The sequence below is a fragment of the Scomber scombrus genome, chromosome 20 (assembly GCF_963691925.1).
Source record: "Scomber scombrus chromosome 20, fScoSco1.1, whole genome shotgun sequence".
Lineage (NCBI taxonomy): Eukaryota > Metazoa > Chordata > Actinopteri > Scombriformes > Scombridae > Scomber > Scomber scombrus.
The window spans coordinates 153275-178450 of record NC_084989.1 but is presented as its reverse complement, the minus strand read 5'-3'; the positions used below and the strand labels follow the sequence as shown (position 1 = coordinate 178450).

The 25176-nt window shown below is 38.9% G+C and overlaps 1 protein-coding gene across 1 annotated transcript in view; it reads left to right on the top strand.

The window, feature by feature from the left end:
- The window catches only part of cubn (cubilin (intrinsic factor-cobalamin receptor)), a 125323-nt gene that overhangs the window by 78681 nt on the left and 21466 nt on the right, over positions 1–25176 (top strand). The window contains exons 43-53 of the mRNA XM_062441464.1: positions 457–625; positions 3312–3486; positions 4308–4486; positions 5171–5380; positions 6068–6208; positions 9705–9889; positions 10310–10481; positions 16744–16947; positions 20252–20401; positions 20545–20666; positions 21638–21863. Of these exons, the coding sequence (XP_062297448.1) occupies positions 457–625; positions 3312–3486; positions 4308–4486; positions 5171–5380; positions 6068–6208; positions 9705–9889; positions 10310–10481; positions 16744–16947; positions 20252–20401; positions 20545–20666; positions 21638–21863 (1933 nt within the window). The remainder of the gene's footprint in view (positions 1–456; positions 626–3311; positions 3487–4307; positions 4487–5170; positions 5381–6067; positions 6209–9704; positions 9890–10309; positions 10482–16743; positions 16948–20251; positions 20402–20544; positions 20667–21637; positions 21864–25176) is intronic.

Below are 25176 nucleotides of genomic sequence, written 5' to 3'. Positions count from 1 at the left end.
AGTACTCATAATAACTAATAAATGTAAGTTTTGAACTCTACATGACATACTATGCTCTCAATCTCATTTCTAAACATATTGAATTAGGTGAGCCAATTGCCGTAAACTAGCATTGCAAGCAAATGGTGAGCACCTAAGCTTCAAATTATCTTTGTCATCTGTGTACAGATCACTTACAGTATAATGAAAAGTGACTGCACTGCACTGCACTGTACAACTGGAGGTCTATAGCTCAACAACCATGAAAATGTTCTTGACCAAAGAGCTAATTGCGTTTCAGTACTAAAGTTTTGTAACATTTTCTACTACATAAAGGTACTGAGTTACAGCAAATTAACTTTCTTGAAGGTGTTACCTCTTTATGTGTTTTGGTTTGATATCAGCAATTGATAATCAGTTGGGGAATTGTTCATTTCATTACTCATAGTTGTTTTTCCCCCTCTGCGGTTTCCACAGGTCAGGAATGGTCCAGATGTTTCATCTCCACTACTAGGGGGACGTCTCTGTGGTTCAAGTGCCCCGTCCCTCCTCCAGACCACTGACAACAACCTCTTTATTCACTTTGTGTCTGATACCACTAATGAGGCCAGTGGCTTTAAGATGACCTTTGAAGCCCACAGTCAGGGTACAAAAACTACTATTTTTTCATTGTTTCTGTCAAAGGGGTGCATTGTTATCAACCTGTTTTTATTGGCATTTTCAAATGTTCATAAGAAAACGTGAGTTGAAACACAATTCAAAAGTTATGGCCAAAAATATTGGCACTTCTGTCAGATAATGCACCACGTCTCCCAGAAAATTATTGAAATTACAAATGCTTTGGTATTTACATTACATTGGAACAACACAAAAAAACAGAGAAAAAAAGTCAAACCTGATTAAATTCCACAAAGAACTCAAAAAATGGACTTGACAAAATTATTGGCACCCTCAGCTTATAATTGGGTAGCACACCCTGTGGAAAAAATAACTGACATCAATCGTTTCCTGTAACGATGAACAAGTTTCTTACACCTCTGTACTGGAATTTCAGATCTCTACTTAGATGTTCTCTGGGATTCAGATCTGGACTCATTGTTGTCCATTTCAGATCTCTCCAGCGCTTTGTCTTTAACGATGTCTTTTTTATTTGTGTTTTGGGTCATTGTCCTGCTGGAAGACCCACTGGGCACTACATTGCGCCCCAAAATTCTTTAGTAGTCATCAGATTTCATGATGCCATTCACACAGTCAAGGCATCCGGTGCCAGAAGCAGCAAAACAACCCCAAAACATCTTTGAACGTCCACCATGTTTGACCACGTTCTTTTCTTTGAAGGCCTCATTTCATTCTCTCTAGCTCTATATTGGTCTCATCTGTCCACATTATGTTCACCCAGAAGGATTTTGGCTTTGTCATGTAAGTTTTGGAAAACTCCAGTCTGGCTGTTATATGACTTTATATATTAGTAAAAGTACTTATTAATGCTTGGCCTAGGTGAAAATGTCTGCCGATGAAATAAAATTGCAGCAAAGTGCAATGGAAGCAGACTTGAAGAATAAATCATGAAGTGCATGAAGCATGTGACTTAAACCACAGAGGCTTCCGCTTTTCATAAAGAGAACAGAGCAGGTGGACCCAAACGCAGGGGACAGCATTAAGACCGGATCAAAAGCAGAACTATTTATTGAAAAAAAAAAAAACTGGCAAAGGAACAGGAAAACTGAGCAGATGACTTGACATTGACTGAACTGAATTGACATTGTACTAACTGACCTAATGGGGAGATAAGGTACTCATGGGGAGACAAGAGAACAGACAGGGAACCGATATACCTACTACCGAAATAGTGGGAGCAAGGCAGAGCTGACAAGGCTGATACAGGGCAGAGGCATGCTGTTGATGTAAGCATGAAACAATATTTCAATCAGGAGAGACAAGTTAATAGAAAGATATTTATTGTAAATATGTAATGAACAAAATCTTAGTAATGACAAAGTCTTTGGCGCTTGAACTCCATGAGAATCATCTCTGAACGGCTGCATATATATCTAGATCTCCCATGAAGTCCAGACACTGGTGATGGTGATTGCTGATGAGACTGAAGAGAAGATGGCAGATGGGAATAGACTGCAGATCCTGTAGAGAATGGCAGAGATGGGGAGGTGGTGGGGCGCAGGAACAGCTGTATGACAGGACTGAAGCAAAGGGAGAGAGGCACATTTAAACGGACCGCTACAGGATGATAGGCTAAGGCTGAAGTGTGGTGTTTTGCTATTGGTTGCTGAGATTGACAGGTGACTGGCAACAATTGAGATAACGCCCTAGACATAGAAATCTAGGTAATAGATGAGCATGCTTGAAGGAGGCATTAGTTACCAGTTATGCCTGTATGTTTTAGAGTCTTCTGACTGAACTTTCGCTAAGCTTCATGATAATATAACGAATTTGCTGAACCTGTCAACATGACTAGCTTTAAGTTGGTTAAACTAGAGAATTTAACCCAAGGGAATCTGTCTGTTTAGATATGCCATATTTCCATCCTGTTTTTCCTTGGGGCATAACCAAAAGGAAGAAATTTATATTTTAAATTATTTGATTTTTGGATGGAGTTTTGCATTAATTCCATGAAATACCATTCTGTTATTCATCCAATAAATTACCTAGATTACCTTATTTGGATACAGCAAATCAAATATTGCATTATGCAGAAAGGTGATATTCTTTTATAGGATGGTCATATTGACGGTCATATTGAATATATTCACTTCAATACCACTGCTAGCAACACACTGTTTGTTCATGACATATAAACTACACATAAACACAAGTTACGTTTATAGTTAAAAAACAGGAAGGCATGGCTTCCAAACAAGGCCACCTTGTTTAGTAGCGAAGCAAGAAAACCCATCAACAAGAGAGAAGCCAACCTCAAAAATAAACAAAATAGAATTGTTACCTTGCACAGATGTTACTAAGAAAGTACTTGGTGACTGTATATAGCGCCATTCATTTCCTGCCTACATTTAAGTCAGCCAACCACTATTTTAATATTTTCCAAATACACAGTAATTCAACAGAATAAAGTGAAACCATCATGGTTAAATAAAGGAAAAACATAATTACCAGCATTCTCACTTCCTTGATGATCTACACCATTCAGGAGCACTAATGCGCCATAATAACGACTGGAATAGTGTAGTGACTTTTCATAATGACTACTCTGATAGCCTGGGATACACTATGAAGATTTTTGACTTGATGCAATGAGTCAAATTGGTCAATGTTGTGCAGTTGTCCAGTATAAATATGCTATTTCTTTGTTTTGGCAGCATGTGGAGGCTTCATTGAGCTGAATGACAATGACCCTCCAGGGTACATCACTTCACCAAACTTCCCTCAGAACTACCCCCAGAACATTGACTGTATCTGGGTCATCAATGTGCCTAATGGCGAAGCTGTCCAAATTGACTTTGAGGATGAATTCTACATTGAGCCCACAGCCAGGTACATTATTCTTTAATTATTTTTAGATTTGTTTCTACTTATTGTTGCTGAGATTTAGTGTTTTTAGTATATAGTATTATTCATTCATTCATTCATTTTCCAAACCGCTTATCCTCTCTAGAGGGTTGCGGGGGGGCTTGAGCCAATCCCAGCCGTCCCAGCTGGGCGAGAGGCAGGGTACACCCTGGACAGGTCACCAGTCCATCGCAGGGCTAACATAGAGTAGATGGACATTCATTCACGCACACATTCACACCTACAGGCAATTTAAACTCACCAATTAACCTAACCTGCATGTTAGAGGAAGCCGGAGTACCCGGAGAGAACCCACGCAGGCACGGGGATAACATGCAAACTCCACACAGAAAAATACAGTATACAGTACACAGTATACAGTACACAGTATTTGGAAAATCTCCTGTATTAGAATGTACATTTTTAGTCATTCTTGAGCTCTGCATTCCTTTTCAAAAGTTCCCTGTGATGATTCTTGATAGATGCAATGCAATTAATTTGAAGCAACTAAAAGATTAATTTTGTTTTAAGCTGAACTTACATGTTCTTACAAATAAGCTATATTTAAATTACTGTGACAGCTTAACAACCTTCTGGTTGATGGGGTCATGAAAGGTTGGAGATCCTAAAATAGGCAAGTCCGTAAAATGATCAATATGTACCGTGACCCCCTAAAAATGTTCACATTCTGACATCATCTAGCAAATCCTTGGGGATAATGACCTTCACAACCTCTGTTTTTATTAAAACAATTTTGGTGATAATTTTGGAAATAATGTTACTATATTCTTATCTGTAATTCATAGTTGTGTGTACGACTATTTGGAGCTGCGTGATGGTGCAACATCTAACGCTGACCTAATTTCCCGGCTCTGTGGCAACACCCGACCATCTACCCAGCATTCAACAGGGTCCTTCATGATGCTCAGATTCCGTACTGACATCAGCGTCACACACAAAGGATTCAAAGCAAAGTACTCCATAGGTAGGCAATACACTTTGAAAATCCAGGGCTTGGTTTTACAATGTGGAAAAAGCATCTTCTTTAAAAGTGCACTGACACACACACACTTTTAGTAACTCAAAGTCAATTTCAGGCATTGTTTTTTTTTCTTTTTTATGTCACTTGAAATGTGATTGTCAGCTTTGTGATTGGATGATGTGAAACACAGAACAAACTGGTTAGGCCATAGTCATTTTCTTCTCTTAAAGAAATTGAAAACTGATGACAATACAGATGCTCGCATTTCTCAAGTACTTCCAACTCCTTATGAAAATCAGATGCACAAAGGTATTTTATTCCATCAGCGGCCACCTTTTTGGTCTGGTTCTGGCTTCTTTTCTTGTGCTGTTTTCTCCGATGGTTTTGTTGACAAGTGACAATAATAATAATGATAGATAGATAGATATATATGCATATAACAGGTCTAAAGTTTTGTTTCCCCTGGTTGTGCACTTAACAAATTGATGGAAGGTGGGGAGTGGGGAGGAGAGTGATGCGTGGTTAAAATCCCCTGTGATGGTAATGAAAGCGTCAGGGTACTCTGTTTAATGATGTTAAGTGTTATTTGCATTGTTGTATTCTTTGTGTATTTATTATGAAAGACTGCTGTCTGTTGACCAAACTGCCACCTAGGGACATTAAAGCTTTACTCTTTACTCTACACAGCTACATGTGGAGGTACCTACATAGGACAGAGCGGTGTGATCTACAGCCCTGGATTTCCAGCATCAAGCTATCCTGACAGCTCCACCTGTGAGTGGTACTTGGAGGGGCCCACAGGGCACTACCTCACCCTCAGCTACAGGAACTTCAGCCTGCAGGCCACTCCAGGATGCTCAGCTGACTATGTGGAGATCAGAGAGTACAATGCCTCAGGTTAGAAAAAAGATAACTGTTCCATCATCTTAAAAATCACATCCAGAGTGTAAAATTAACACGATTACCCTAGTCCTGCATTTTATGTGTGCTTTGCAAAGTTTCCAAAATACTGCCTGTTTCTGTGTAATTTCATTGTACTATATTATATATTATTTGATATTGAAAACCTGGATGTTGTGAAGGGGTTTTTCTTAACCATGGAAAGGATCCTGCAATCATCCACCTCTGCTGTCTTCTGTGGACATACAGGCCTTCAGTTGTCCAATTATTTATGGTCCCCTCAAAAAGGGGGTGCTACATATTAAAGAGCTTTCTCCAATTTGGATGTGAAAACCCTCAAATTAAAACTGAGAGTCTGCACTTTAAACCCATATTAATTATATAGCTTGAGTTGAATATGTTTTGGTAAACAGGTAAAATAACAAAAATAACCAAACTTGTGTCAGTGTCCAAATATTTATGGACCTAACTGTACAGCTGCTGAGATCTGATCTGTTCTGAGTGCCTTTTTGAGTGTTTTTTTGTTATCCAGATAGCGTATCCAGATTGAGATCATATTCTTATGCCAGGTGTAAATGGGGTAGTAATCCAATGAGAAATGGGCCACAATATGGCAGGACACTTAAATAAAAATGAATTCATTCAATCATCATGTACATTTCTTCTCTTGTACTGTGTGTTTAGGACGCCTACTGGGTAGACACTGTGGCAATAACCTTGCAGCCTCCATGGACACGTCTGACAGTTTTGCTTATGTAAGGTTTGTCAGTGACACCAGTGGAAATGCAGCTGGATTCAGTCTGTCATTTGAAGCCAGCACTGAAGGTAAGATCATTTTCAAAAGATTATTAGGAAAGAAAAAAGGAAAATACAGAAAGTCATGAGTCTTATCTTTTAAATCTCTGTCAAGGCCCCTCTTGCTCTTTGATCACCTATACTTTTAACACAGCCAAATTCACGATTAGATCTCATTACATTAAATTTAATATACACATATCATTACGCATACATTAAAAGTAGTTCTGAAATAGTGAGTTTAGTGGTTTGACCATGGACACATTGGTGCAGTCTCAGATGTGTTTGATTTGGCTGTTGCAGTAGTCAATTCTGAATATGATGAAGGTATGGATTAAAGTTTCAGCAGCAGAGAAGAACAGTGATGGGCAGAGACTGGGACAAATGTACAATATTTTTAGGTGAAAAGGGCAGTTTTTATGGTTTGATTGACATGGCATTCAAAGAAGAGGTTGTCAAAAATGACTTTGTTACAGATGTGTGTGGATGGAGTTAGTCAATAGTTGGCAAGATCAGATGGATTATCATACAGCAGGGGAGGCGAGGCAGGCATTTTATTGGCAATAGAGACTGAAAGAGCTGATGCTGAGATAGACAAATCGAGGTTGTGACTGTGGCTGTGGGTGGGGAAGTTGACATTAAAATCACCCAGGAGGAGAATGGTAGGTGAGATGGCACATAGCGGAAGAAAATAAGATAAGTCAGAGAGAAAAAAAATATGGTCCATAGACACAATTTTTCAATTTTCACTTGCACAGTGCATAGTTTACAGAGGTCCATTATTACAGCAATCTGTGACAGTGACTGAATTTGTGAGGAGCGAAAAAAATGAACGCGTTATGCTTGGCCCTTAATCACATCGCGATTAACACTGACAGCCCTAATATTTACAATATTTATATTCTGTGCAGGTTGTTAACAAAAGAGGAAAACTTGTCTTTTTTATTTTGCTTTGTTATCAAAAAAGGTATTGTGTATCATTGACAGTAAAACTTCTTTTTTACTTTTTACTTTTGTGAGTGTCTGAATTATAATAATACAGTGGCTGTCAGGGGGCCCCTATTTTCCGGTGCACTACGACTTACCAAGTCACATGTACTTGTACTTGGTCCACTGTACATATAAGTGCGCTACAGTGCAATCAATGTCAGGGTTACTGCAAAATCATTACTGCCACAGGCAGTAATACCGTCAGTAACATTTCATATTGGCACAATAAAAACAACATAGGAACCATGCAAGACGTTTAACAGAGCAAACAAAAAAAGAACACAATCACAAAGCTTCTCTGACACACCCCTTCAAGAACAACACATCACTTGAACAAAAAAGCTGAGAAATTATTTAGCTACCGTCACTTGGTTTTAACCACAGCAAAATAAAACATCTGTCTGCAGCTTGCAGCTCCTTCTTTCTCATCTGTCCCTTTTACATTTTGCTATGTCATAACTTTGTTGAAATAAAACCCATCTACCTGTAGCACCCTGACTTTTCCTAAATATATGTTTATTTTTATTTTAACATTGATATTTTATTAAAATTATAAAACAGGAGGTCTGAGTATTTTGACCTAGAATGCCCATAGGCAGTCCAGATTGACTACTATGTATGCATTATAGAGTCATATTTAGTGTAGGTGTCATATTTCATAATTGCTGCATTTCCAGCAATATGAATATGATCTGCCTGGAAATGATTTTTCAGGTTTTTTTATTTATTTTTTACACTCAATCAATCAATCTTTATTTGTATAGCGCCAAATCACAACAAAGTTATCTCAAGACACTTTACACATAGAGCAGGTTCTAAACCGTACTCTTCAAGTTTTAATTTTAAAGAGACCCAACATTCCCACATGAGCAGCACTTGGTGACAGTGGAGAGAAAAAACTTCCTTTTAACAGGCAGAACCAGGCTCAAAGTGGACGGCCATCTGCCTCGACCGGTTGGGGTAGAGAGAGAGAGAAGCACATAGAAAATAAACATTGAAGCTAGTAGGTCCGGGACTGGAATCTGTCATCCGGACGTCTACAGGCCCAAAACAGACTAAATGCGTGGACTAGTTTTTCAGCTGGTGCGCGAGGTTGAGAAGTTCCGGCTAGATATAGTCGGCCTCACCTTGACGCATAGCAAGGGCTCTGGAACCAGTCTTCTCGAGAGGGGTTGGACTCTCGTCCACTCTGGAGTTGCCATTGGTGAAAGGCGCCGGGCAGGGGTGGCAATACTTATTGCCCCTCGGCTTGGCGCCTGTATGTTGGAATATACCCCAGTGGATGAAAGGGTAGCCTCCCTCCGCCTTCGGGTGGGGGGACGGATCCTGACTGTTGTTTGTGCCTATGGCCCAAACATCAGTTCAGAGTATCCACCCTTTCTGGACTCCTTGGAGGGGGTGCTGGAAAGTTCTTCCTCTGGGGATTCCATCATTCTGCTGGGGGACTTCAACGCTCACGTCTGCAGCGACAGTGAGACCTGGAAGGGTGTGATTGGGAGGAACGCCCCCCCCAATCTGAACCCGAGCGGTGTTCTGTTATTGGACTTCTGTGCTCGTCACAGATTGTCCATAACGAACACCATGTTCAAGCATAAGGGTGTCCATATGTGCACTTGGCACCAGGACACCCATGCAAGAATTCATACAACATTATTTCCGTTACCCTAAATAGTGACTGAAGACACATAACATATGGATAATATAGTACATATGAGGACCTAGACAGGGACAACCTTTAACAAAGAGGGAGGCGACAAAAATAGGATTGAGAGAGGGAGATAGAGAGAGAAAGAATAAAAAGAAAAAGAAAAAAAAGTTGTGTGTGTGCGTGCGTGCTCGCATTGTGGGGGGAGGGGGGCGGACAGAATAATAGGGGGGATAGTGTTATAGCATAATTATTATTTTGGTGTTTGGGCTTTTGGGCCATATAGACATATATGCTTGCCTGTCCATGAATTTGGAAAATTATATCCAAGAGGAGCTAGGGTCATGAGTGATATCTGGGGTGACAGGCGATGTAATTTCCATTGATATGTGGTCCAAAAAGGCAGTCCTTGAAATTTGTTTTATGTGGGAATTGAAAGACAGATCCTGATCAAATATAACTCCTTTGTAATCTGTGATGGTTTGTATGCCTTGCCACATGTGCTGTGGGCCAGTGCTGTACCAAAAGTGATCCTCAATCTGGAGTTTGTGCTCATGTTTGGCTGACCATCACCTTTCTTCAGATTGGCCCTGGCTGTGCTGTGCTTTCAGCATGTTTTTCTGTTTCTAATGTCAGACAAAGGAGCAAGTAACATTTGTTTAAAGTTCAAAATGACTGCATTCTAACCATCAGTCAATGTAAGCTGCTGGCTGTTGATCAAATCTATATTCTATAATTGTACCATAACAACAGCATGTATGAAATATCAATATGATTTGAACGATACTTGTTTATTTAAATATATATATATTTATATATATATATATTTTTTTTTTTTTCTTTTTTTAATATACATATGTATGTTTTTCTTTTCCTTTCCTTCTTCTTCAGCATGTGGAGGAGAACTGAATGCTCCCTCAGGAACCATCTCCTCTCCCAATTACCCCAACTTGTATCCGCACAGCAGGGTGTGCCGCTGGGAGCTTGTGGTATCACCAGGTCGCCGGGTTACTCTCACCATCAATGATCTACGGCTGGAAGGATCTGGTACTTCCTGTGCATTTGACTTTGTCGATGTGAGTCCTTCTCTAACAGTATTTTTGTACCGCATTACCATACCTTGAAAATATTTGTATCATCTACCATTTACCAAAATATTGTAAGGTATACCAAAGACTGTTTTTAAAAATATGAGATGAAATAACTGACAAAAATATGAGGATAAATTTCCGTGATATCTTTACCATACTGGGTATTTCATAGTTTCTTACTCTATTATAATTGTTTGTGATCACTGTTTAACTTGTCACGACATCTTATGTTTCTTTACAGTCTTGTAAGGCTCCATGTAAGCCCACACTCTGAACATAGCATTATTATATTTAGATTATTATACCTGGATTTAAAGCAAAACTTTAACAGATCCCAGGAATGTTGCTGCCTTGCTACACACTGTATGCCTTTGTGTCTCCATGCAAAAACTCTGGGTCCTCTAGGTACTGAACGGTTTGGCAGTCGATGCACCTCTCCTGCAGCGATACTGTGGTACAGTACCAGCAGGCACTCAGGTGCACTCTTCCGGCAACACCATGACCGTTGTGTTCCGCACTGATGCTTCAGTGTCCAATGGTGGCTTCATGGCTTCTTACTCCTCGAACGACCCTGCAGGTTAGATGCTCCCCTAGACCAAAATCCGAAGTCCTACCTACATTTTCATAACTACCAACAAAAAAGTTAACTGTGTTGGTGTTGAGTGTTGTTATCTGTGATGGTTTACAATCAGGATACAGATATCCTGCAAATTCCCATCATGAATGTTTCTCATTTCATTTATTTGTTTTTTCACCATCACCATCTTATCTGGTCCATTGTTGTTCAGTTACATAAGTCACTATTGAGAAGTCTTTAGGATCAGTTACTCTTTGCAGTAAATTTACAGTATTTAATTTTGAAACACAACATTTTTGGACTGGGCAACATAAGGTCTAACAATCTTCTCATATTGTCTGAAGCAGATCTATTCTTCATAAAGCCCACTTGGTTAGCATGTTTAATATTGGGTAGGATTTGTTTGTAAACACAGAGCCAACACTTTTGTTAGTATTTTACAGTCCAGGTTAAGCAGTCTAATGGGTCTAAAATTAGATGGTTCTGTTGCATCTCTGTCGTTCTTAGGAATTAAAGATATTAAAGCTTCATTTAATGTTGGTGGCACATGACCTTTTCAAAAAAATCTTCTGATATACCTTCCTCAATACTGGGGCCAGAATGTCTATATACTCTTTATTATGTTCCACAGGGAATCCGTCATAACCCAGTGATTTCTCAGTGTTCATTAATGAGACAGCTTTCCTTATTTCACCCTCATATTGGCATATCAATATCAGAGAAGAATGATTCTTGCTCTTTTTGGTTTCCTGTACCAGATACTGTTGATGTATACATTCTCATAATACTGTTGAAATGTCTTGTTTATATAATTTGTTGAGGTTTTATTATTTATTTATTACCTTGTTTGATTGCAGAGATTATGTTTGAGGAATCTTTTTCATTTATCTGTCTAGCCAAAAATCTTCCCAGTTTTTTCCCCCCTTCATAAAAATTGGTCTTTAATCTGTATAGAGCATATTCCATTTTTTTGTTATACATTTTCGTAATTACACAATTGCGTAATTTTGACCTAGCATCATATGCACCATTACGTCTTTTTAAACACCTCCTCAGTGGGTTTTTTTTCATTTGGTCGCAAATTAGTGGAGTTAGAGCCATCAGCCGAATTGCTTAGTACAGGCGCTAATGGACCCAAAAGTGTATCTCGTAAATTACTCCACTAATAATGCCTGGATTGTTATCAAACTTTTACAGTAGTACAAATATGGTCTTTACTCATAAATCGGTGCATTGGAAAGTTTGTAAGTACACCAGGAGTTTATTAAAATAACACTTACTTAATGGCTTTTACTTTGCTGCTACTGCTAAAGCTGTAAACATTGTCGAAATCTCGTGTGATCACTGAAATCCCGTGTGGTTGCGCGAGATCCCGCACAGAGCACATCTATTGCCGGAAGAGACCAGTAGTAGTAGTAAAGAAGGAGCAAGAAGCAGAGTACAGCAGAAGACATCAACGTGAGTAGAAGGATAGGACAACATGCCATACAGTTGTATCTATATATATATATAGATAGATGTGCTCTGTGCGGGATCTCGCGCGACCACGCGGGATTTCAGTGATCGCGCAATATTTCGACGATGTTTACAGCTTTAGCAGTAGCAGCAGAGTAAAAGCCATCAGGTAAGTGTTATTTTTATCAACTCCTGGTGTCCATCGCTTTAAGTTTACATAGTTGCTGATATTGTGACTTGGAATAATGCTTGGCTAATTTCTTTTCCTTTAATTTAATTTCACATTCCAATTCTGTAACCTTGATTAGGCTCTCCTTCTTCTGAGCAGAATTTGCAATCAATTTCCCCCTTAAATGGGCTGCCAATATTCAGTTCAAAAGAGATTTGAAATCCTCTCCTAACTGTGTACTAAAGCCTTTATCTTTTAGTAATGATGTATTCATTCTCCATCTAGTCCTCTTGCAAGTATCTAATTCTATATTTACACATAATTCCACTGCTTCATGATCCGTGATGGCGATAATCTTTATATTGCAGCTGACTACATTATTTATTAAAGGGCTAGCAATTAGAAAGAAGTCAATTCTAGAGTGTGATTTGTGACAATGAGAGAAGGATGTATATTCTCTTTCAGAAGGGTTGGTGGGCCCCCATATATCTACAAAAGCCATATCTTTTATCATATGAATTGCTTCTCTGTCTTTTGCCATCAATGGGCCCTTGAGCGTATTATTATCCAGAATAGGATAAATCACCTGGTTAAAGTCTCCCGCCAGTATTATTTGCCCATCCATCTCCCCTATTACTTTGTTTACCTCATGAAAGAAGTGTGGGTCTTCTTTGTGAGGTGCATAAATGTTGCATAATATCACTTGTAGGCCTTACTGCTTAGATGCATATCATCTGCCCCCTCTGTATCTTTTACTTCTTTAAGCAACACAAAATGTATATTCCTATTAACCAAAATCAGTACACCATTGCGTGAGCTTGAAAGTGAGCTATGGAACACATGCCCCACCCAACCCGTTTTAAATGTGGCTGCCTCACCCTCATTTATGTGGGTTTCCTGTATGAAAGCTATCTCTGCCTTATTAGTTTTCAAATATGACAACACCTTATGCCTCTTGGCTGGATTTCCACTTCCAAGTGGAAGTTATGTTCCAAGATACAGCATATACTTAATACATTTCTTAGTCAGACTTTTTCAAGTCCCTCCTTATCCATGTCTGTAACACTGTTACACAATATATCCGATCATAATGTCTACACCACGCTGAGTTACCAATTGTTAAAACTATGTGCCCTGCCGGAAACATATAACCTGGAAAAATAACGTTTCCAAAACAGAAAAACTAAACCAAACCAAAATTTAAGCCAGAAAATGTCTGACAGTCCTGGAGCTGTCATGTGCAGCTTTAAAAATAGAAAACAAAAATATAACCTTATCCGGTATAATACATATGTGTACCGAATTTTGTGAGCATAGGACAAAGTTAGCAAAATTCCCTATGGGCATTTTTGGACTTTGTAGGGGGCGCTATTCCGCCATTCTGCGTCGACCATGTGCGACCACCCAAAAATATCGAATTTCGGATGAGGCCGGACGTCCGTGCAAAAGTATAAGCATTTTCGCATTTGGGAAAGGGGCGAAATTGGGGCACGAAATGTCGGAAGAATAATAATAATCATAAACATTACAATTTCAATATAGCATTTTTCCCCGGGGGTCTTCCATACCACATGATTACTTGATTACTTGATTACTTTGGGGTCACTTGCACTTTGGGGTCACTTGCACGTTGGGGCATGAACGAATTTCAATAGGGCTTTCGCCAGGCGACTTGCAGTCGCCGCTCGGGCCCTAATTAAAGCTGCAAGCAGCGATTACCGGGCCCTCGCTCCCCCGCCCCGCCCTGAAGCAGCAAAATTTGACGCAACGCATCTTCAAGGTCTTGAGATGACACATAGTGAATATGAAGTCGGTCTGATTAAATCTGTTGGAGGAATTCATCAAAGTACAAAATGGTATCAAACAGCGCAGAAATGGCAAATTTGATTCAAAATGGCCGACTTCCTGTTGGACTGAGGGTATGGGTCCAAGAGACGTTTTTGTGCGTCTTTAAATGATACATACTGTATTACTGTAAACCAGTAATTAAAACGATTTTGATAACTTTTCATTTCCAATGTCTGAAGATGTTTCTGAGTGAATTTGAAGTTGGTCAGATTAAATCTCTAGGAGGAGGAGTTCAAATATGATGCGTGGAAAACGCCAAAATCGCAAATACGATTCAAAATGGCAGAATTCCTGTTGGAATTATGGTATAGTTCCAAGAGACTTTTGTGCTTCTTTACATGATACATAATGTACGTGTACCGAATGTTGTCAATCTGAGTCGAAGGGCTCAATTTTTTATTTTTTTTCTAGGGAGGCGCTATTATATCCAGTAAGTGGCGCTATGGAGCTGACACAATATTGATGCATAGATGTGTTCAGGGCGGGACCCTCTACATGCGCGACCAATTTAGTGTAGATCAGACGATGTCTGTAGGAGTTATAAGGACTTCCTGCTTTATGGCGAAGAATCGAATGGTTTATATTCGTTAGGGGGGCGCTATTGAGCCATTTTACGGCGGCCATTTTGGCGAACCATAAAATATAAATTTTTTCGCCGGGGCCGATGTGTGTGCAATTTTTTGTGAGTTTTCATGCACGTCAAAATAAGTCCTTGTCAGCCAGATAATCTCTACCTGCTATGTATTTCATAACTTTCATGAGACTCGCAATGAACATTCATTCAATCATTCATTTTCCAAAGTGCTTATCCTCTTTAGAACGTTATGATTGAGGGTGGAGCCAATCCCAGCTGTCAATAGGTGAGAAGCAGGGTACACCCTGGACAGGTTTTACTGTACTATTGTGTTGCCTGGAGGCAATCATTACATTTCACTACAATGACTAAATACTTGTACAATATGTGCAGCCAGTGTTCAGCCACATACAGGTGAAGTTAGACAATTCCCAATTGTAAAGAAAAGTTGTTTGGCGGGGTAGCAGAGTTTCATATCACAAGAATGTTTTTCTTTTTGACAAATCTCAAAACATTAATATACTTTCATCAACATTCAAAGTTTTCTCAATGTTAAGTTTTTAACAAATGGTTAATTGCAATGAAAGTGCAAAATGAAAAATAATTTATATTTGTTAAGAACAAAATAAAATGGAAGGCTACATTTATTATTATTTATAATTTATAAATGTTTTTTTCACTTCGGACTGCTACAAATTATCATCAATGCCTTTAATCTGCTCAATGTAAGAAACATAATACAATGGGCCCTATCTTACACCCGGTGCAGATACGCATCTATCTTGCTAGTTTAAGACCGATGCAGTTGTCATTTTCCTGTCCAGCATCCACATTGTCTAAATAGCAAATGTGCTTGCATTCATTTGTGCGCCCATGTGCTTGTTGGTCTCAAAATGAGGTGTGGTCAGGCACATTGTTGGTGCATTGCTATTTTGAGGTGGGGGGGGGGGGTCAGCACCTTGGAGATTACTGCTGTGGACAGTCCTGACAACTGTATAAGGGGTTAACATGATTAAAACAAAACAATTTTTCTTGAGATGACTTTGATCATGTTTACATGCTCTCATCAATTAAAATACAGCTGAGTTTACGTGTTACTCCATGACTGAACAAAACTATTTTAAAGAAAACTTGTGTGGTTTTGTGGCATGCAGCTGCATGCATCTGACAGGAGGAGACGTGACAATATGCAGCACAAAGCAAGTTGTTGGTGTTTTTGTGAAAAAAATGGGTCACAGAACCACGTCTGCTTCTGGAGGAAAGCCGCTTCGTTGCCACATAGTGATTTCATCAACAAGAAAAGCATCTTAACATCTGTGGTTAAAACATCTGTATTAATCTTTTAATGAATGTGGGTGATTCTTACAGAGTCTGTTATCTACAGCTGTTTATACTGTAGGACTGCTATGTTGATAAGTCTGCAGCCTCTGAGATGCTGCACAGAGCACAGTGCCATTACGCACAGCCTCACTGTTAATTAAATCAGCTGATGACACCAGGCTGCTGCAGTATAACCACACACACCCAACACTCACAATTTTCAGCCTCACATGTAGACTATGACAAATGATGTAAAATGTAAATGTCACATATAATATCCATCCATAATCTTTGTAATAAAAAAAGTTGTTTATGGTTCGTACAATTCACAGATTTTTAACTAGATGGTGAATCAGAAAACAGAATTTGGGAGTCATTCACTTGAGTTTATTCTGTAATCTGTCTCAATTTAGTTGTTAAACTGCAGTTATGTATTAGATCATTCCGATCAGCTGCAGTGGCCATCAATAAATAAGGGGCTGTGTCGGCTGGTAAACGGTTTTCGTGGAGGATGCCTTCATGTATCCTCGCTCTTAGATCCCAACGCGCTCCTCCCTCCTCAGAGCCGAAATAAGAGACTTGGGACGGTAGTCAAAATGGCATTTCAGAACAACTTCCAGTTCAGGCGAAGAGCAAGGAAACATCAATTAGGAGACTTGAGATATACCCAATGTAATTTGGCAAACGGTTAATGACCACCTATTTAATAGCTTTTTGCCCCCCCCCACCTCTATTTTTTTCATCGCAGCCCAGACAATGGTTTAATTCTGCTGTTTTATAATGTGTTTTTAATGGGGTTTTTTAACTCCTTTCTCTGTCATAAACAAGGTGGTGTCTGCATAATTTTTTGTGAGTTTATCTGTGCCTAAGTTATATTTTTATGTTGCCTTTGTCAGAATGTGGTGGTGTCCTGAACAACCCAATGGGTGGGAATTTCACTTCTCCTGGGTACCTGGTGTCCAACTACAGCAACAACCTTAACTGTGAGTGGCTGATCCAAAACCCACAGCACATCAATTCATCCATTGTGGTTCTGATAGAAGACCTGCACCTGGAAAACCACCAGACTTGTGAATCAGACTACCTCCAGTTTCGCTTAGGTGAGTCCCACACAGAGAAAATTGGTCTAGGATGCTGAGAAGGTACAGCACATTCATTTCGGGTCTTGGTTGTCAGAATAATGGAACGCTGGGTGACTTCTGGTAGCGTCACTCAAGACAGCTGCATAGGACAACCAGTGTTAAGGCCACCTAACAAAAAATAAAACTTGTATTTCTAGTCATAGATTTTCAGTAAAAAAATATTGCTTAGAAGTAAAGGCATAAAAAAAATGGGTTAAATAGATGCAACACCTCTCAGAACCAGTGAGCTAAAGCTCTGAGAGATAATAAGCAGAAGATAATGGCAAAATGGCACCAACAGAAGCCCAATCTATCAAATATGGTAACAATACTCTTGAGAAAAATTACTTAGAAGAGGTACAGAATCAGATGGAATCAATAAATGGTGGTTTATGCAATCTTTTGTTGTCAAAAAAACATTTTTGTGTGATGTTTTTCATGTAATGGGGTAGTTATTATAGTTATTTTGGAAGGATGTTCTTTTTACATTATCAAAAAGGCAAGTATTATCCTCTTTCATCATTTTCTCATATGAATAATAATATTAGTAACAGTTTGATATTATTAGAAATTGTGTGAATACTAAAGCGTCAACATCATCTGTGTTTATTAGCAGTTGCCTGTACATCACTGCAATGCTGATTTATACACAACAACACAACATGACACAACACAACAACAAATTTCCTTGATAACTGAACACAACCTAAAAAAAAATGATGTGTAAAAAAAAAAAAAAGATTTTTTTGACTGGGCAAGTTTGGAGTGACTGCAGTTAATTAGTAGTACAGTGCCTGCAAATGGCAAAAACGATGCAAAAATGTCAGTATATTCAAGGTGGCTGACTTCCTGTTGGTCTTAGGGTATGGATCCAAGAGGTTTTTTTGTGAGTCTAGAAATCTTTAATCTGCTTGCCAAATTTAATTAATCTATGTAAATAATAATATTAATAATAATAACATTTCTGTATACCATGTGTAGATCACATTATGTAAATTTCATGTAAATCAGATTATGTAAGTCACATAAGACAAATGGACTGACTAATGTTGTCAGTAGGTGGTGCTATGACTATGACTCACTGAACTGAAGTGTATCATTAAAATTAAAATATAATTAAATTCAATATTCACTTTCAATTTAAAAGTACAAATTGAAAATGTCCTGAAAAATAACAAGTAGATAACAATTTTATGATGTTAAACAGTGGTTGCATTTTCATTTACATTTCCAACCTGCATAAAAAACAACAAACAAAACAGAAAACTTAAAAAATGAAGTTCATCTGAGGTGGAAAAGCAAAATACGACAACATGCAATAGAAAAAAATTCAGCTAATTACTAACTTAGAGCTAGAACTAAGAACGTGACTGAAGCTTTTAGGTTTTTTATTTTATTTCAGTTCTCGGGCCAGAGTCACCCATGCATCTATAATGTATTGAAAAAAATTGTTCAAGACTGGAGACTTAAAAGTTTAGATGGGAGGCCCAAACTGAGTCATGCCTGAGTCAAACATTCTAGAGATTTACACAAGTTCAAGATTTAAAAACATTACTAGTACTTACCTCATAGTGTACTACACAAGATAATGAATTTATTTTAAATTGCTGTGAATATTGATAATGCCCAGAGAATAAAGTCTTGGTGACACTCTGACCTTTAGGGTTGAAATGGGTAAAGTAGAACATAACATTTACACTGAGAACAAAATTAACAAACAATTCCCATTACTTAATTTGGCGTGCAACATCTAGTTGATGATGCAGGGGTAGCCACAATAAATAGCCTTTAGAACTGTGGTTCCCAAAGTGGGTGTTGCTGGTTATCATAATAACACAACACACTTTCCGGATCAGAGTTTTGCAGGAGCTAAACAGTCAGCAAAAAAGTGAGCATCAGACAAGCAATGGAAAGATTTGACACAAAAAACAGCTCAAAGAAATGCTGAAACATCTCAGCTCTCAGCTGAATCTGAGCTGACCAACTACAACTACAAAACGGACAAGCTTCTTCTGTGTATATATTGGCTATGCAAGTTATATTGGGGGATGGGTGGCTTGAGGTGCTATGACAAAAAGGGGTGCTGTGGTTGGTCTAAGAAAGTTTGGGAACCACTGCTTTAGAACCATGATAAAGCATGTGTTGACCTATGAGCCCTGATGTATGGCCAAGGCTGGATTAGTGCCCCCAGGGGCCCCTGGGCACTGACACTCATGGACCCCCCACACCGTCTCCCCGCACAAATCACGTTCACCCGATGTTACCCACCCTGGCCTTTAAAATCCACATTCATTATTTTGAGCTTCCAGTCAAGCTGACATGTCAAATCACACACCTGTTGGTCAAAAGCTGAATAAGTAGTTCAGCTGAGCTGGGAGCAGGTCTGCCTGTACAGTTCAATAAACCAAGTGCTGAAATACTGCTTCACTCATAAATCACAAGACAAGGATACAATTGATTAAATCATCTCAAGGCAGAGTATGGCTCAAGACAATGGTGTTGGTGATGGTGTCCACGGAAACCACCCAAGCAGAAAGCACAACATTTATTACTGATAAATGTGACAGTTGAGTATACAACAATGATATCCTGAGATATACACAGCACAGCTGAATAGTGGTTTCAAAATAAGAGTCACTTAGTGAGTGAGGAAACTTCACACACTACAAAAACCAACATGCAATGCACTTGACGAACTTCCACACATGTGCTATAGCCTATTGCAACACGTTAAGCAAAAGTGGATGACCAGGTAACATTATCTTGTCAATCACAACAGATAACACAACTAAATGCACACACAGAATAATGGTTCTTACCATTAGAGGTTCTTCTTTCTTGCCTTTTCCTTTGCAAAGTCAGCAATCAGGTGCTCCTTCACAAACTCAAACTCCAAGCAAGGAGAGCCGTGAAAGCCTCTTTACTGCAAATATGACTTTTTTCACAGGACTTTTTTTTTCTCGCAGACACTTCTTTCTCTTCCTTTTTTTCTTTCTTTTGGCTTCCCCACTGGGCTTTTGGTTAGAGCTGGCGCTGTCCATTTTCCGCAATGTGATTTTAATTAATTAATTAATCAAACTAACCACAGCACATTGTGACCTCCTCACTTGCCCAGCTGTCAAAATGAGAAATGATAGTCAATCATGAGATTTGATTTTCTTCTCACGAAAGTGACAATACTGATCAACATCAAGGGGGTGTGTATATTTCTGTGGAGCCATCACAGAGGGGGTACTTGGTCAGATTGATCTATTTTTGTTAAACTTTCTATGTTCTTATTCAGGTGACTCAAATGGGGAGCAATTGGCCAGGTTTTGTGGGCAAAATACCCCTCGAATTCCCATTGTGGTCTTTACTCCAGAACTCTGGGTCCATTTCCAGACTAATACTTTCCAGGGAGACCTAGGCTTTAAGGCCAATTACTTGTTCTCTGGTAAGTCAAACACTGAACGCTTCATTAACTTCATGTACCACAGAGCACACTCATATGATATGATCTTATATGAGATAATGAGATTGTATCATTATCTCTTATAATGTTACCATTGTCTTATATAAATGTTTCTTTTGTTTTAGAGTGCGGAGGCTGGCAGACAGGTGAGGGAGGGGTGTTATCCAGTCCTAACTACCCCAACATTTACCCCAGCCCTAGTCGCTGTGCTTGGCTCCTAGAGGCTCCAGTTGGTCACACTATTACCGTGAGTTGTGGCTTGGTACACTGAACTCAAACTGAAAAGAATTCATGGTTATGTACTGGCTGTGATGTTTAAATCATAATTTCTCATATTTCTATTTATCATGTGTACATTCACATTTAATCATGTGGAAGACGTTTTTATCCAAAGCATCTTTCAAGTGAGGCAAAACAGTCCATCAAGACAGTGACTCAGAAGTCCCTATCATTGTTTTTTGAAAATAAAGTAATAAATCATGATACTGTTACCTCCATTTTCATAGTCTTAGTTAGATGCCCTTACCTCAATACACCTACAGTACCTCAATTAGCTTATATTACATACATATAGTAATGGAATTAAACAATCTAAACCTTTATGTGACCAAGAACTTTGGCTGAATCTAAATGTTTCGACTTGCAGATTTAGAGACTTAATGAAAGTCGTAAAGCACAGCAAACGAATAGAATAGGCACAATTAAGAAATATACATATAAGTATATGTGTGTGTGTGTGTGTGTGTGTGCGTGCACCCCCAACCTCTCAGACCTCAATAGCATAGCCACTTCACGCAGAGCACACTCCATAGCACTTGATCCCAGTCATCCCCCTAACTCATATTACACACTCCTTCCATCTGGCCAACGATACAGGTTGCTGGCTTAGAAGAAAATAAAATTCAGTAAAAGCTTCATCCCATATGCCATAACAGAACTAAACAAAAGAATGAAGAGATTGTAACTGTGGGAAATGGATATATGTCTGGTGGCGGGTATATGTCTGTGGTATTGATGTTTGTTGTAACCTGTGAAGTTGTTTGTGTAATCCTCGTGGCTGTACGGAGTACAGTGGAAGTGGAGTTCTAGTGGAAGTTTTAAGATTTAGTGTCCTGGTTTATTTCAGATGTTGAGATATTGCAGATTTTGTCCCAGGATACTGCGTAGTAGCAACATATGTTATTAAACTTTCCTTCTGGTCCCCTTTTGTATTTGCAGCTAACCTTCAGCTACTTCAACCTGGAGCCCCACTCAACATGTGGCTGGGATTCTGTCACCATCTTCAATGGAGGATCCCCTGGCGCACCTGTTATTGGTCAGTACTGTGGGACCATCTCTCCAGAAACCATCCAGTCAGGATCCAACAAGCTCTCTGTAGTGTTCCTGGCTGACCATAGTGTTTCCAGAGGAGGCTTTGTGGCCTCCTGGTTTGCCGATTCCTCGGGTGAGTTCACACTAGTCAGATTGACATTTGATACACTTCTGTCATGAACTCTCTGTCTCTCTCTCACACAAATTGGGAAGAGCTTCTAGTATTTTTTTTTTAACTGTGCAGAAAAAAGCTGGATACAAAGCAAGTGAAAAGGTTCAAACCAACAATGTAATGAAAATAATGAAATAAAAAACAAAAAAGCTGAAAGGTTTGAAAGATGGGAACAAGAACAACAAAAACGCACACCAAAAACAATAACAAATAAATAAATAAACCAAACTTATTCATCGTCATCATCACCATGATAAATTGCATATATCTATAAAGCTATAGTCTATAGTGTGTACGAGTGAGTGAGTGAGTGAAGGGTGTGTGTGGGAGAGGGGTGTACAAGGTGAAGATGACCTTTGCTGGTGCTCCAGAGGTGCAACTGTGGACACCCTTTTTTTTTTTTTTTTGATGATGCATGGTCTTGCAAAAAGGTGGGGCAAAATGGCTCGACAGCACCACCTAGGCACACTTAAAATCGCACCAGAACGACGTAGAAGTATGAAATTCAGTACGCATATATGGGTCAATGACATATAAGGATTTTCAACACCTCAATTTTAGAATAATAAAAACAAGCATATCTAATGCAGTAGTTCAAACATTCAGAATGTTGTGTACCTGACAATTCATATTACAATTTGAAAGTGATTTTAGTGGGTTTTTCAAGATTAATTGGCACTGGCCTTAAAAAAAAGTCATGTGGTGCGACCATGATTCATCTTGAAATATCTTATATAAATAAAAGATCATCATTTACAAAAAAAAAAAAGAATGCAAATACTTTGTTTCCAAACACTTTATATTACCGAAAACTTGTAAAAAAAGATGTGAAGCGTGTTAAGTAAATTAATTTATTTCAAGATGAATCATGGTCGCACCACATTACTTTTTTTAAGGCCAGTGCCAATTAATCTTGAAAAACCACTAAAATCACTTAATTTCAAATGTATAATATGGAGCTTCAGGTACACAACATTCTGAATGTTTGAACTACTGCATTAGATATGCTGGTTTTTATTATTCTAAAATTGAGTTGTTGCAAATCCTTATACATCATTGACCCATATATCATTACCAGACGCACCAAAAACGTATAGGACCTATACCCTAAATCCAACAGGAAGTCGGCCATTTTGGTTCAAAGTTGCGATTTTGGCCATTTCCAGCTTGCATACTTTAACAAACTCCTCCTTCATATTTGACCTCAGCGACTTCAAATTCAGTCAGTATCATCTACAGACCTTGGAGATGAAGAGTTATTAAAATGGTGACTTTTCGTCATTCCCAGGGGGGCGTGGCCAGGCGGTGAATTTTGATCCTTCGCCATGAAAAATGAAATGGCCATTAATCCAACATACATGATCCTAGGAAGCCCAAACTTCTTGTGCTTGATAAGAGTCCAGCCCTGAACAGATCCATGTGTCAATACTGGATCTGAGTCATATCACACCTACTGGCAACAGGAAGTTACATGTTTTACACTTTGACACCCTGTGGGTAGCAGGTTAATCAGATCCATGTCTAACTTACTCAGAAAAGCCTCAAGACCTTGGAGATTTGTATATTATAAAGTTGGTGACTTTGTGTCAAAAGGTGTTTGCCGTGATGATCTGGTGCATTTCGACCAAATGTAATATTCTTGTTCAGAGTCCCGGTCTAAAGACATGTACAGGGTCATATTAAGTGACAGTCATAGCGCCACTTAATGGTGACAGGAAGTGAAATGCGTCATTCCTTGACTAATTACTCCCATAATCTTAATTAGGTACACCTGAAATTGACACATCTAAGACATAAGACCTTGGTGATGCTACATTCTGCCATCTTGTAAAAACTGGTCAAGTTTATTTGGCCATTTCCAGGCCTTATATTTGAATGAACTCCTCCTACATTTCTGACTCATCCGTCACCGAATTCACTCAGTGTCATCTTAAGACCTTTGTGATGATAAGTTATGCAAACCTAAAGTCTGCATCAAATGCCCTTACCGTGGCCATGCCAAACTCTCATGATTCGCCATGAAGCAAGAAGCTGTCCACTCATTTGTAGTCTTAGTGTGCCATCTAGTGAAGAAATCTTGTATTGATTCAGGATACCTGATGGGGAAAAGATGCCTCAGTTTTCTGTTTCTAGTTCATGTTTATTGGCTGTATTATTAGTATGTTTTTAGACCACACTCCAACTAACAACTTACAAAGCCACCACACTAAGGCCATCATCATCTACATACTAAAAATGTTAGTGTGTAGACCCACATTTAATTACATCCTTACTTTTTCTCAATCACGCACATTTATGTCTGTCACATTTATTTACATACAACATCCTTAAACAAAACTCTAAACATAACATAGACATATACATATACATTATTACAAGTTACACTATGGCCAATTGTTACAATTTTTCCACAACATTTGGGCAACTTTCATAATAGCTAGATCATTAGAAACATGGTTTACATCTCAAAACACACTTTGAAACAGCTAAATCCATGCATAAATAACCTGCTTCTTCTTATTTTAAACTAAACACCTTTATCACATCATCATGACTGCTGTGATTTTCCTCTGCATTCCCTTATGATTAGTGTCTGTGTGTGTTACTTTGTGGCTGTTTTCTAGCTCCACATAGTGAACACAGGAAGTGTTATTTCACCAATTCATGCAACATCCAATAAAAGCATGTGTGTGACTATATCTAGGTGTGCGTGCCCTCCAACAGCACCACAGCCCGACATGCGTGGTGCGCTAGGGCCCGATCATCGCTGCTTGCAGTTTTAATTACATTTATCTTTTGTTAGGATAATTGATTAGGATTAAGATTAAGGTTGGTTATCCATTTTTTTGTTGGTATGGTAATCTGCTTATTTGTAGCACACAGTATGTTATAGATGTGAGAAAGTAGTTTCTTAAAACTCCTCCTAATGTGAAGGATGCATACAGTGTCCAAGCCCTGTCCATGCTGGGAAATCTGACAATGACCCGGTCTACCAACACTCCCATTACAAGCCTCATGTACAAAGGAAAATTAACTACATGGACTTTTAAATAGACAGTATTGTTCTTGTTCCAACTGCCTTCTGAACAACAAGTCCTGGATTATCAGTGACATCAAGGACCTCAGGTTAGGAGAGCAGGCTTGGTGGTTGGCATGGAGCTAGTGTCTTTGCAGAGGGAGAAATCCTTAAGAAGCTGTCTATCATTAACAATCACTTGCGTGGGGAGGGATGATAGTCTCCTTCTTTTTAAAAAGGTTTCCTGTGCTGTATACA